This window comes from Amblyomma mixtum, chromosome 5, assembly GCF_055824585.1.
Source record: "Amblyomma mixtum isolate Tamu chromosome 5, ASM5582458v1, whole genome shotgun sequence".
In the NCBI taxonomy this organism is placed as follows: Eukaryota; Metazoa; Arthropoda; class Arachnida; order Ixodida; family Ixodidae; genus Amblyomma; species Amblyomma mixtum.
In genome coordinates, this window is record NC_143016.1 from 163,206,415 (window position 1) to 163,219,224 (window position 12,810).

Here is a 12,810-nt window from a genome sequence, read left to right on the forward strand (position 1 = left end):
TGCGCTGACTCCTCTCCAGCATTCTGCTCGCTCTTGGCTGATGTTGCCGTACATATATGGTGACATGAGGGGGCAAAACGGGCAGCGTGTCCGTACAGCCTAGCCTTTTCATTCAGCCTTCTTTTGGCTTCGCGCTGAACGTGCAGTGTTAATAGTGAAACTAAAGCCAGTTTGTGGAAGACTTACTTTCTCCGCTGCTAGCGCTTGTGGTGGAATAACATTTTCCATCTTTCTGCTGTAACTGCTGCTTTCAATTTAGCTGCGTCATTGTTCATGCAGGTAATTGATTTCTCTTTCTCTACTTACGGCAAGCTGTCTTGGGGAGAGAACCATAATCAGGAATATTTGTTGCTTCCATGCACAAACACTGATACTTTGTTCAGAGAAAATATCCGGACAGAATTGTTCTTAAAGGCCAACTGAAACGGTTTTAGAATTCAATGAGTTTAAGGTTGCCGAATGTGCGTAATGGACTGGTAAAGCCTGCGAAATTGTTTTGCTCTAGCATTTGAAATGGTGGCGTAATCGCGAATAAAGTCGTCGTCGGCATTCAGGCTTCTCTGAAGTGCACAGCGATGGGCAGAGGCCCCGATAATGACATCACGTATGACGGCACTACATTTCCAGTGAAAAAACAGACATTCCATGGAAGAAAACCGATGCACAGCAGCATGCAGGCGTAAGCAGCGGACATTGAAATTTCGGCAACATTGACATCACTACCGAGTTTCCTCGCACTGCTCTAACGTAGTGAGGAGAAGCCTAAACATCGTTGCGGTTTTAATTGACAATTATGTCGCCATTTTAAATGCTAGTGCAAAAATACTTTGCATGGTTTATCTAGAAGCTTGATGGATTCGAATTCTTGAATAACCTCGAATTCTCAAAAGACTGTTTCAGCTTCCCTTTAATAGCTGTAGAATTGAGTCTGGTGATGCATGGACTGTACCGAAACCTTGCTTAAACACCCTTCCCTTGGCCATTCGTGGCTTTCTTTGCACTGTGCAGAATGCGTGTGGAGTACATGGAACGCCAGCTTGCAAGTCTGACTGGGCTGGTGCACAAGGCCCTGGCTGCGGGAACTTCTCCGCGGCAGCCGAGCCACCTGATCCCTACCAGGGACACGGACGTGGCTCCCGAGAAGGACAGGTCGGGTGAGTGGCCTTCCTTGGCTCCCGCTGCAAAAATGAGCGCCGCAGTGAATTCTGGGGCTTCTAGTATAGTTGGGAATGCGCACTTCTGGGCGTCTTGAGTGAGATTTCTGCTCACTTAGATCTGCTGACGGCTATTTTGTTCTACCTGAATACACCTGTTTCAGAGCTTGAGTTGTGATAAAAATTCTGTATGGGTGCCAAGCAGATAGCATGTCAACATCGCATTTTTATCAGTGATATTGCTCTTTATGTCACATCTGTGGTTATTCTTGATTATTCACAAGCAGATGCGCTTCACTTTGTATGTCATATAAAATACAGTACTCATCTTTCCTTACGATTTTAATAAACCCTTCATGATATACTGGTGAAAGGTTTCAGCAGTATCTGTTTTGCGCTGAACTTCTTGGTGCATGATAAATAAGTATTGGAGCAGGTTATGAGTTTGAAGAGAAATGTTATACTTTAATATTGCAGGCTTACTGCCGTTGATCAGCCTCTTAATATCTGCTGCATTTACTGCACATGCAAATTTTGTGTCCTCAAAGACTGTTGATGTTCCTGTGGGACATATGTACAAAGCAATTCATGTTATGCACGCGAATTTAAATACCCGCTCATTTTTTTTCTTCGCGCTGCAGACTTGCTAATACAGGGAATGATACGTGTTTAGTTTAGTTCCTGTTTTTTTTTTTTATGTGCCTATCAAAGGCAGTTTTCCAGATAAGATCACAAGGTATCTGAATTCACGCTAATAGATCATTTGGTTTGCCACTTCTGCGATTAGAGTTCTGTGTTAATTGTTACGAGCGCATCTAGACGACGTTTTCATCTGTATGTGAATGGTTGTAATTACTGTTATTTCTCAACGTGTAGTCTCTATTATAGTAGTGATGCATTAACCTAGTGTAACTACTTTGGTGTGGTGCCTCTCCTGAATACACTGACTGCAACCTGGTAGTGCCATAGGATTTTCGAATCGAATGTGTTGCGTTGCTTTTGTTACCAACCATTAGGCTGAGGCAAACATCACTTTCTACCTTCGAATTGCGCAGACAGAAAGTGATCTCGGTGTACAGACGTTACCGCTAAGTTAAGGATGAGAGTTGCTTGGCGCATTCGTGGAAGTGATACTAGTGGTGATTGCTTTAAAAGCAACGAGCGCTTACTCTAGCAATGGTGGAAATCATGGTGCCAAAGCTAAGCTTTGTTTCATTTGTGCAGATGTTCAGTAAAAATGCATTCACGATATAAATGTTTTGGGACGTGCTTTCATAATGTTCACCTTTCTTCGATAATGCACCTAAAATGCCCCTAAAAAAATATATATTCCTGATGCAATGTTAACCGGTTTCAGGCATGTTAACAGCTATGGTGAACCTTAGTCATTATCAGCCTTGATGACTTCACTTTCTGCTTGCATTATTGCAGTAAAGTTGACTAGGCCGTGCAGGCTGCGGCCAAGTTGCATAAGTATGCGGTAGCACTAGCTTTGTTTTGAGGCCATTTCACGCGGATTAGGAAGCAAGGCTAGCTACAGCTGTCTTGTGATCCCCTAAAAGCAGTCAAGCCCCAGCGGATAGCTTACCTATATGCCTTGGTCTTTGCTCGTGCGTACCAGAGATGAAAAAATATTTTCTTGACGTCCTATTGTGGTAATTTATTCTGGTCATTTTTCTTGACATTTATATGTAATCGATGTATGTGGGCACAGAACAAGCTACAATTGTGGTGATGTAAAGCTTGTGCTGATTCACTGCTATTTCAAAAACATATTATAACAATAAAAAACATCGTATTGATTAGAATGGAGGTTCACTGTATCTCAATCTCACTATGTTTCTGCAGCTAAAGCCTAGGAAGATAGCTGCCATAGTGCATATACGCAGAGTGAAGTTCGCAGATAAATGCAGTTATCCATGAACATTGCCTGTGAAAGCACTGCGGCCAAGAATCTTGCATGAGTACGGGTAGTCTTCCGATTCATCTTTAATTGCAATTGCGGGTTAATGGACTCTTTAGTCGCTCACTGAAGGGCTCATTGCTTGGTCGAAAATGTGTAGATTGTATGTCAGCTACAAGAATTTTCGCGCTAGCACCACGCTCTATTCATACTGGCAGCTTCTCTTGTTTTGCTGCAAAACAAACCCGCGAATCAGTCTCGTGGTGGAAGAGATAAATGGGCTGAGTCTGTTCGAAGCGGACTGCATGCTGAAAGTATGGCTTCTACTGTACCTTAGCCCATCCTGTAAAAACCAAGATAGCTCTCAGTGCCCGGACAAAATATGTTCTCACCACATGTGCGGATGTCGGTGTAAGTGTAGGTTCTATATTGCATCATAATATATATAATAATCTTGCTAGCCGTTATGCATATTATGGCAGAAAGAAAACATCTCCCCACACTATATTCCTACGGCTATGAATCATCAGTTCTCTACGATCATGTGTCAATTGTTCCTGATGCTTTGCTTCTGTTCTGTACAAAATTTTGTTAGCAAAAACTGTTTGCTCTCATTTGAAGTGTCCTACGGTGATCTGTTACATTTCGTTTGTGCCTATGGCATAATGAGAACAGAGTTTGGGGCGATTTGTGGTTTTCGCAGCTCTTGAGTTTGTTTTCAATACTGGTTGTAATGTCGTGCCAGGCTTTCCTCGAAATCGGAAACCGTATTGATGGGTTTAATTACAGGGCCCTTCGTTTTTTTTCGTTAAAGCAGAATTCTGCTACTTTTTTTTTTTACTCCCACCAAGATTCTCAACAACGGGGTAAAACTCGATTTAGACCCGATTATATGGCTCAGTGGCAGATCTCTAGGGTATAGGCAGCTAAAGGTAATATCAGGCGCAAAACTTGTGCGTAGCACGCAAGCTTTTGTTACATTCCAGTGCCCGGCCACTTTTCTGCAACACCTTCTGTGTAGACAGGCGAGTAGATGACTGTTGTTGCTGCAGGCATGTCAGCTTACACATTTTGATCTGCGGCGCTCCTCACCTGCAAGAAAAATTGGCAGCGGTTTAGCTCCGGCTAAACCTGGAGGACTGTGAAAGCAACGAGGAGAGAGAGAGAGGCGATGGAGAGCGCGTGGCAGCGGCCCCGGCACGCTAGCTATGCGCCGCTACTGCACATGCGCAACTGGCGAGTGCGGCGGCGGCACGCCAGCTGTGCGCCGGCCTCGCGCACGCGTAGTGTTGCCTTCGCAACAAAAATGCCAACGCGTGTTGCAAGAGCAATGAGGCACGCTACAAAGTGGGGTATACGCAACTTTTTTAAGGCTACCTGCACTTCAAATAAACTTACGGGTACTCTATAGCGATCTGACAACAGCAAAGGCATTTGGTTAGTGTTCTTCAAATAAAGAAGCAATTGTGAACAATTGAAGAAGGAAACAAAATGGTAGCAAAACCTTTCCTTCGGGCTCGAGCCAAGTATTTAAGCTCTTCAAAAAATTTTAAACAAACTGTAGGATCAGTCTTTTTAATTGTAGAGTTGAAATGTAAAATCACAGTCACAAAACCGCTAAAACATTTGAAAACCTCAGTCTTCGGTATTTGTTCAGAAAGTGAACTTTGTTGGCGCATATAAGCAGGAAGGTTTAGCCCAATTCTGACCCCTATGATTCTTGTGTGTCAAAAACCAAGGGCCCTGGTTCTATGCAATTTTCTCTCACGATAATTGATGCGCAACTCTGTGTTTGCTCATCACGTGTTTGTTCTTGAAAGATGCCAAGCTGTAACTTTTACGCATCTCGTACCACGGCAAGTATAATGCCAAATGGTTACACCAGTTAGTTTCCAGTTCACTTACGGTGCATTTTTATCAACCACTAACTGCATTATGATATCATCAATTGTATGGAAGCATGTGTTGCACTTGAAAAGTGTGTTATGTTTTGGCAACTGTTAGAGAGTTCATATAGCGGTTTTAGATATCAAGCACCTGTGGGGTATTCTCAGTGGCACGCAGGATTGGCATCCTACAACATTGCCCTGTCTGCTGATACTTGAATGTTGTCACTGATTGTTGAAACGCCATCTTGAGGCGATATTGGATGCTAACGTGGTCATGAGTTTTAAGTCCTCTAAATGCTACGAAGCCAGCCGAAAGCCATTTCGGTTGTATTCGCTTTTTCAGATGACGTTCGGCTGCCAGAATACGATGTGCAGAAGCACCCCTTCAAAGGTACAGGCTCGCGAAAGCAGCCGCCTTTGTGAGGCCCTTTTTTGCCCCCCTGTCCATGCTTCCACATTTTTGAAGCTTTTTAGCTGCATGAAACGAATGATTTTTTGTCCTGTGCCAACGTTCTGGTGTTTGTGAACGGCACTGCTTTTTTGTCCTACGCCATTACTTTTTGCGCGAGAGCCCTTTTTGCCCCCTTGTACCTACCGTTTGATTCCACGAAAGCCAGTTGTAATGAGCAAGTGTTACCGCAGTGCTGGAATCGTAACATTACCCTGTATATCGATGTCCTTACAATAACATTTATTACTCATGGCATGACAGACCCTTTGCATGTCATGGCTTCTTGCAAGCATCTTGTGATATCTAATAGGACCCATTCCCCGAATTGTTACAGTACTTTCTCGGTAACAACTTGAGCAGATTGTTATGCTATACTTTTTCCACAATGTACGTTCTTCCTTCAGGCGTGCTGATGGCTTTCAACTGAGTCAGTATCATAAGTGCACTAGATTCTCGGTAACAACTTGGGCAGCTTGTTATGCTGTACTTTCTTCACAATGTGCGTTTTGTTCCTTCAGGCATGCTGATGGCTTTCAACTGAGTCAGTACCATAAGTGCACTAGATTAAAAATGCTGATGTGCTTAGTTGAAAGCTTAAGTTTCAGAGGAATTACTCAATGAATGGCGCACGATAGCAGTGGTCTGTAGCAGCCACGGCTGCAGCAAGGTTTTCTAGTCCCGTTCATCCACTTTTCTGTATATGCGCCACTACTGCAAAAACTTATGTAAATTATGTAAAGGATTACAAGAAAAACTTCAGAGGACATCGGGTATTACTTGGCGAAAAAGTCTCCTTTTTCCTACATGTTGCTGTTGCTTTCTGCCACTCATAAAACCTGCATTTTGGTTGCTTATGCATCGCTCTGTCGTGAACAGTTTCAAGAATATTAATTTTCACAGTTCCATGGTTCATGTCTGACGATGCCTTGATGTTTATAGATTTGCAGAGTTGAACAGTCTGTCTCAGGCGACCCAATGTTTCATGTGTTTCGCACATCTGTTGTGTGTTTTTGTGGCACGTGCGGCGCAGATGCAATTCGAAGTTCAAATGCAAGAAGCGCTCTTCCTCAAAAAAAAAAAAATATTTTCTCAAGACCGGCATCGCTAACTGACCGGCTTGTAGAGCATTCCGATTCGAAGGTATGGTTCTTACCTTTTCTGGTAAATGTTGCCGCGTTGGTGAAGATCCTCAGTTGTTGCAAAATTTGGGCATGAGACCTCAGGGCTGAGGCTAGCGGGAAGGCGCTGCGGTCCGGGGTCAGGCCTCACCCGTCCTTCTTCTTCCTTCCTTTGCCTGCACTCTTCCTTTTCTAGAGGAGAAGTCAGTGTCATTCTCAGACGAGACCCTGGACTGCCACAAACAAAAGCAGCACTCACCACAGCCAGCAGGTGATTGTACCTCTGCCCTGTTCGCCCGGCGGCCGCAGCCGTGCTTCGACCCCTCGCGAACGCTCTCTGTACGCTACGAAAGGGTGTCAGTGCTGGAATGTGCAGTGTATACCAGCGGGACAGCCGCTGTGTCGTGCCTGCAGTTACCGGTTGTCTTGCCTTGCCACCCAACTTGGGGCACCTTACTTCGTGCTACCCTTCCACATTTGTCCTGCCTTGAAAGCTACAGGTTGTCTTTCGTAGCGTATTCATTTGTCCTCATTTCGCCAAGCCCTGGGCCTGCGCAGTGCTTCCTTTTGTTTCTTTCTGAGTACTTTGTTCACTGCAGGTTTGGTTTCTTCGTCTTTTTGCGTACGAAGTGAACCTAAGTTGCGGCCTTTGTGGTCGTGCATATTTCTTCACGCTTTTAGCACCCCATTCAGTTGGATATAGAATGTTGTAATATATGTATGTCTCCGCTGAGAGCTTTAAAAGCATGGAAAAATATGTATGCTTTGCAAAACAAGATACAGCTTCAGCTGTTGGCCCCCTCTGATCGCAAGCGTACCTTAGTGGCCTGAAGCCCTTAATGAGCCTGAATGCTTGCTTGAAGTCTGCATGGGAGAAGTTGCTGGAAGGCCGTGTTTGCAGGAAAACTGAAGTACGTACAATATATCACTAAAGCTGCAAGGGCGTGCACTCTTTGTCATGTTTGCCGACGACACACTTAGGGTTGCATACATAACATAGGTTCCTTTTTAGTTCTGCAAATATTCACTTTTATTGTACCTCAACTAATCTCCTCAATAGCAAGAATTACGGGACTGTTTATACTTATGGTCGGTGGAAATTACTTTCACAATTTTTTTAAAAAACCCAGCAGGACATAACCAAAATTACTTTTGCAATTTTTTTTTAAACCCAGCGAGGTATAACTAAATTATCTTACAGAAATACATGATATCATTGTTCTGTTGAACTGTGGTTCCATGTTTGCTGTTACTGTTAACTGAAGGACGAAAACAAACGGTGCTCAGTACTTGTTCTGTATTGCTGAAAATTTAGAAAAGACATTAAAAAAAATGTCCGTTCAGAAATCGTTCATAATTTGTAGATGGTGCTGTAACCTTTATTGGCGCCTTGTGCTGCACATGCAAGGATATTGTATGGAAATAAGAAGCATGCTTTGTATTCCTCGCAAGCGTGTTACACTCTCGCACAGCTTTTTTTGTATTTTAGAAAGCTGGCATGTAATACTATTTTTACAGTGAAGTTCTATTATGCAAAATTAATTTCGGTGCATACTTTTCATTTAGTGTAAGCTTCTAAACATCACATAATATGCATATTCAAATCGGATGTTGAAGCTCATCGGTTTTTTTTCTTTAAAACAATGCTGCAACTAAATTGAGCTTTATTCCTGCATTATTGTGAGACTGTAAGGAAATCTAAAATGCATTCCTGTGTTGTAAGTGTATGTTATGATTAAAACTTCATCTTTCTTAGTGCTGTTATATCATGGGCGTTAGCGAACAAACGTTTAACGAGCTGCAAACTCATTTAGGCTGCATACTGTGTGTGGTGCAAGTCTAGTGCACTGCCAGTATGGTTTGCAATTATAGATCAGTTGGTTATGTAAGTGAGAGTGCAAGGCACTACATTTAATAAAACATGGCACCTGTGCTGATGAAAGCTTTAAATAAGGGTGCTGCCATGATCGTTGATAGGTGCATGCTAAGAATCATTTAGTAAATGAAAGCTAGAATGGCCACTGCATGCATAGTGAAAGGTTGTGTGGGCACCGACATTAATGGGCCCTTATATGTGCACATTCATTTCACTTCCTGTCGATATGTTGTCTGTATAGATGTAGTCATTTCCCAATAGGCTTAGAAAATGTGTTTGCTGAGAAGATGCGTTTCGATTTGTCAGAAGCTTTGATAGCCGCTTTTAATTACAAATACACTAAAAAGTGAAAAATTTTCAGTTTTCCGTACCATCTTGTCTAAACATCGTGTATTCGCATTGATTGAACGAGTAAGACATTTTCACTTATGTCACTTATTCAGTTATGATATGTGCTGAGGTAATAAAATTATGAGAAGTTGCTAAAGGGTGATTGGGAAGTCCCAAGCACTGCAATATAGCAGCATCTTGGCTCCGAATTTCTCAGGCATCGAAGACAGCTGATTCTTTTTTTATTTAAAAAATTTTTTTTTCACATCCATTCAATGTACAGGTTCATACAGAGCTCTGAAGCAATTACTGTTTTTCTTTTTAGCACAGATTTTTGGCAAAAAGCAAGCATCAACCTTCTTGCTACTTTATGTCTTTCAGAAGCAGAAAGAGCTGGCAAGAAATAGATGAGTTAGAGTAACGCTAGAAAGAAAGTAGTAGTGAAAAGCAGCAAGGAAAAGATGTAAAGTTACGTTCCAAGCTTGGAATATATTCTGCATTGCAGTACTCATAAACTAAGGCAGGCAGCCTGAGAGATCGGGCAAGCAGTTTAATAACGGAAGCCGACAAACGACCTCCGCGTGTCGCATGAGGTGCTTTACTGCTTTAGTGGAATGTCTGGCTGTAGTGGCTGCCATCGAGTCTACTCTCATGGTCATTTGTGCAGTTCACTTACTTCCATGTCCGCTTTGTGGGTCAAACGTGGTTTTTCCACTGAAATGTTTCCGTATACGCCGCAGACACAGCATTAATGTAATACGGAGTTTGCATAGTGTAGAAAATATAAATTCTTATGCTTTCCAAGCACTTTCCATATGGTTTCTGTATAACTTCCGTATTTCCACATGACGTGCAAGACATCATCGACGTCTGTAGTATTTCCTCTTTTCCCTATGTGCATTCCGTGTAATCCTCCAAAGTATGACATATGACATAAGCTCCGTATGACATAAGCTCCGTATGACATAAGCTTCGTACCATTTCCAAAGGAGGTACACAAAAGACATTTGAAACTATGCGATGGCCATACAGCATTGTTTCGCTATGGTTTGTGGTGTCCACAACAAAGGTTCTCTATCACACAAGTTCGCCCGGTAAACGTTTCCAGTTTTTTAAGTCGGCTTGTAGTCAAATGTTTAGTGAATCGTGATCATGCTAGAGGTGAGTACATTTTTTTATGACCTCCTTGAGATTGCGGTAATCAGTGCAAAAATGGTAATTGCCATCTGTCTTTTTGACAAGTACCTCAGTTCTTCGATGGCTGGATAACGTGGCCTCTGAGCATCTGCAAATTGTTGATGGAGCGCATTTCGTTCTTTGGCACCGCTGCAGTCGCTCAGTGGTTTTGGCGCTCAGCTGCTGACCCGAAAGCTGCTGGTTCGATCCCAGTCATGGCAGTTGCATTTCTATGGAGGTGAAATTCTAGAGGCCCGTGTACTGTGCGATGTCAATGCACGTTAAAGAACCCCGAGTGGTCGAAGTTATCTGCAGCCCTCCACTACGCATACTTCATAGCCTGAGTCGCTTTTGGACGTTAAACCCCCATAAACAATAACTGGAATAGGTTATGGAAAGTACTAGCTAATTGGAACAGTACATTCTAATAGTAGGTATTATGGTGGAAGACTTTTATGAGTTTCTAAGCCTTGCCTAAGGGAAAAGCTGGCACCATCGTCTACGTGAGTTCCTTAAGGGACACTTCATCCACCGTTTGAATGCCGGGAAGATAGTGGGGGTGTACTTGGCTTGGCTCTAAAACATAACCACAACTGCAGAAATACAAGGTTTCACTAAACATACACTGCAAGGAAGCATTATTTTACAGTCAATATATCCTGTAAAAAAATATGCTTACTGCACATTGCAATAAATGAGCAGAAAAGCACATAGGCATAAACGATCATCGAACTTGCCAGTGGCGAGAGAGTCCTTTCTCTTTACGCCATCACATATAGCTAACGATGGAAAATAATTTTTTTTGCGCTTAACAGGCACACTTTTCAGAGCAAGTGTTCTTTTAAAAAATTGTTAGCGCTCAAAATACGACACTATAGAAACTTCTGTTTTTGCACTGTGAAAAACAAACGTTTCATTGGTGTAGTCTGCTACTGTGGAACGCACCCCATGTTCGTGCCTTGAGCAATTTGCCTGAGCCCCCGCTTTTTAGTTTGCACGCACCAAGTGCCGGCTCTCGGCACGTCCTGGCACTGTGCTTACAGATCTTTTCCGAGAAAAACATGAATTAGGAAACGCAAACCTGTCCTGATAGATGTAAGTGACAGCCATATTCATGCTGGCAAGGGCAACATGTGGGTATTTGCATGAATTAATTCATGAAGTGGAAGTCATTCCTGGATGCAATGCGCGGTCATCGCCACTGTTCAAAATAAACCAAGCGCAATCCTCGGCGAGTACAGTTAACATAAGTTGCGCTTGTCGAAGTACTTCGCGCTTTTAAAAGATATGTGTCTACGAGACTCCTACGAGAAATGTGCGGAATGGTCACGGCAGCAGACTGCTGGGTTCTCAATTCACAACAAACCTTGTTCCCTTCTTATGTCGATGCACAGGTAGCACAGGTTCCCACTGAGCAAACCCAGCTTGCTGCGTAAATGGCTCACATTGAGGGGGCAAACAGACTTTAGGCCCAGCAGGCACCAGACATTGTGCTCAGCTCACTTCGAGTCAGGCGCTTTCGGATGCTTCGGATCTCAAATGAACTGCGTGCCTAGCTGCACTACAACTCCACAAAGTGCACAGAACTTCAGTGAAAACTACATTGGTGAGAACGAAACTGAACAACCAGAAAAATCCAATCCGTAGCACAGTCAACAAACCTCTGTATTCCATGGACGTCCATAATGGATGAAGTGCAGAGCTGCCAGCTTTCCCTCTAGTGATTAGTAAGAAACTCTATGCAGGTTGCTCTTCCCGAGCTTCCTCTTGTGACCAGTACTTAACTGTCACCTACCAAAGTGAGCAGTTTGATCACAATCCGGCAGACAGGTTGTAGTGATGCCACAAGGGTACGTGACCATGGTTGCCCACCTTTCACCTAAGTTGCTTCTGTCAGGATTTTTCGTGAATTTTTTACTCACTGTCGACGACGCAGGCAACACACACCAAGGACGATGCCGCGCCTTTTCTGCGACACGGGCTGCTTAACGCTGTCGCGTTAAAATTGTTTTCTTCACTTTTAGCGGAGAGGAGGGGTAAAGAGGATGGAAAAGTGGGAGTGAGGGTGCGAGATGATGGGGTTGTGGCAGGTGGAAAAGTAAAGAGAGAAAAACACCCCTCTCCACTTTTAGGGGAGATAAGGGAGAGAGAAAGTGGAGAAGGAAGAGAGGGTGAGAGGCGACAGGTGGCCTAGTGCCTTGGAGGTCTGCCTCGGCTGTGCTGGTTGGTTCTTTCTTTGCTGTCGCACCGCAGCTAGCACTCAAACATTCATGTTACACGCTCATAACCGTCCTGTTATTTTTTTTTCTCAGTATATTGCTTACGCGAGCACAAAAATGAAGCCATAATTTTTAAATCATAATCCTTTGCCTTTATCAAAGTTTCTGCTGCTGTACGTCGCTTGTGCTGTGATTATTGAAATACGTGACTGAGCTCGACGATGGTAAAGGCATAGCTCCCAGCAAACCATAAACCTCTCAGAGACGTCTACCTAGACGTGTCTGAGAGGTTTGTGGTTTGCTGGGAGAGGCTAGAAGAACCAGTTGTCTTCAGCTGATAGCAAACTTGTACCAGTTAACTCCCAAATGAAAGCCAGCTGGCACCAGTTGAAGGCATTGGTGACTGCTGACTTCCTACTGGAAACCTGCTGGAACCAGTTAGTTCCTGCTGAGTGCCAAATAAGACGTCCTGACTCCCAACTTGAAGCCAGCTGAACCAGTTGACCCCAGCTGAGTATCTACTGGGACCGGCTGAAGTCAGGTGGAAAGCTAAAACCACCTGGCTTTTCTATGTGGAAAAAGAAATGCTCCTATGCTTATACAAATATAGATTTAGGCACTGTGCTCGTACGTGCACAGCACAAAAGGATGATCGCATACCCCAGAAGAATGCTGTCGTGCACATAAACCAACT

The 12,810-nt window shown here is 43.5% G+C and overlaps 1 protein-coding gene across 25 annotated transcripts in view; it reads left to right on the forward strand.

Annotated features, from left to right (window-relative positions):
• LOC149344356 (coiled-coil domain-containing protein AGAP005037) overlaps window positions 1–12,810 on the forward strand; it is a 443,868-nt gene that overhangs the window by 370,317 nt on the left and 60,741 nt on the right. For 15 of the 25 annotated variants that reach the window (XM_089546281.1, XM_089546282.1, XM_089546283.1 and 12 more), the window contains 3 exons: window positions 1,009–1,154; window positions 5,290–5,337; window positions 6,712–6,786. In XM_089546281.1, coding sequence (XP_089402407.1) covers window positions 1,009–1,154; window positions 5,290–5,337; window positions 6,712–6,786 — 269 coding nt within the window. The remainder of the gene's footprint in view (window positions 1–1,008; window positions 1,155–5,289; window positions 5,338–6,711; window positions 6,787–12,810) is intronic. The other 10 variants (XM_089546274.1, XM_089546277.1, XM_089546275.1 and 7 more) reach the window with 3 other exon arrangements.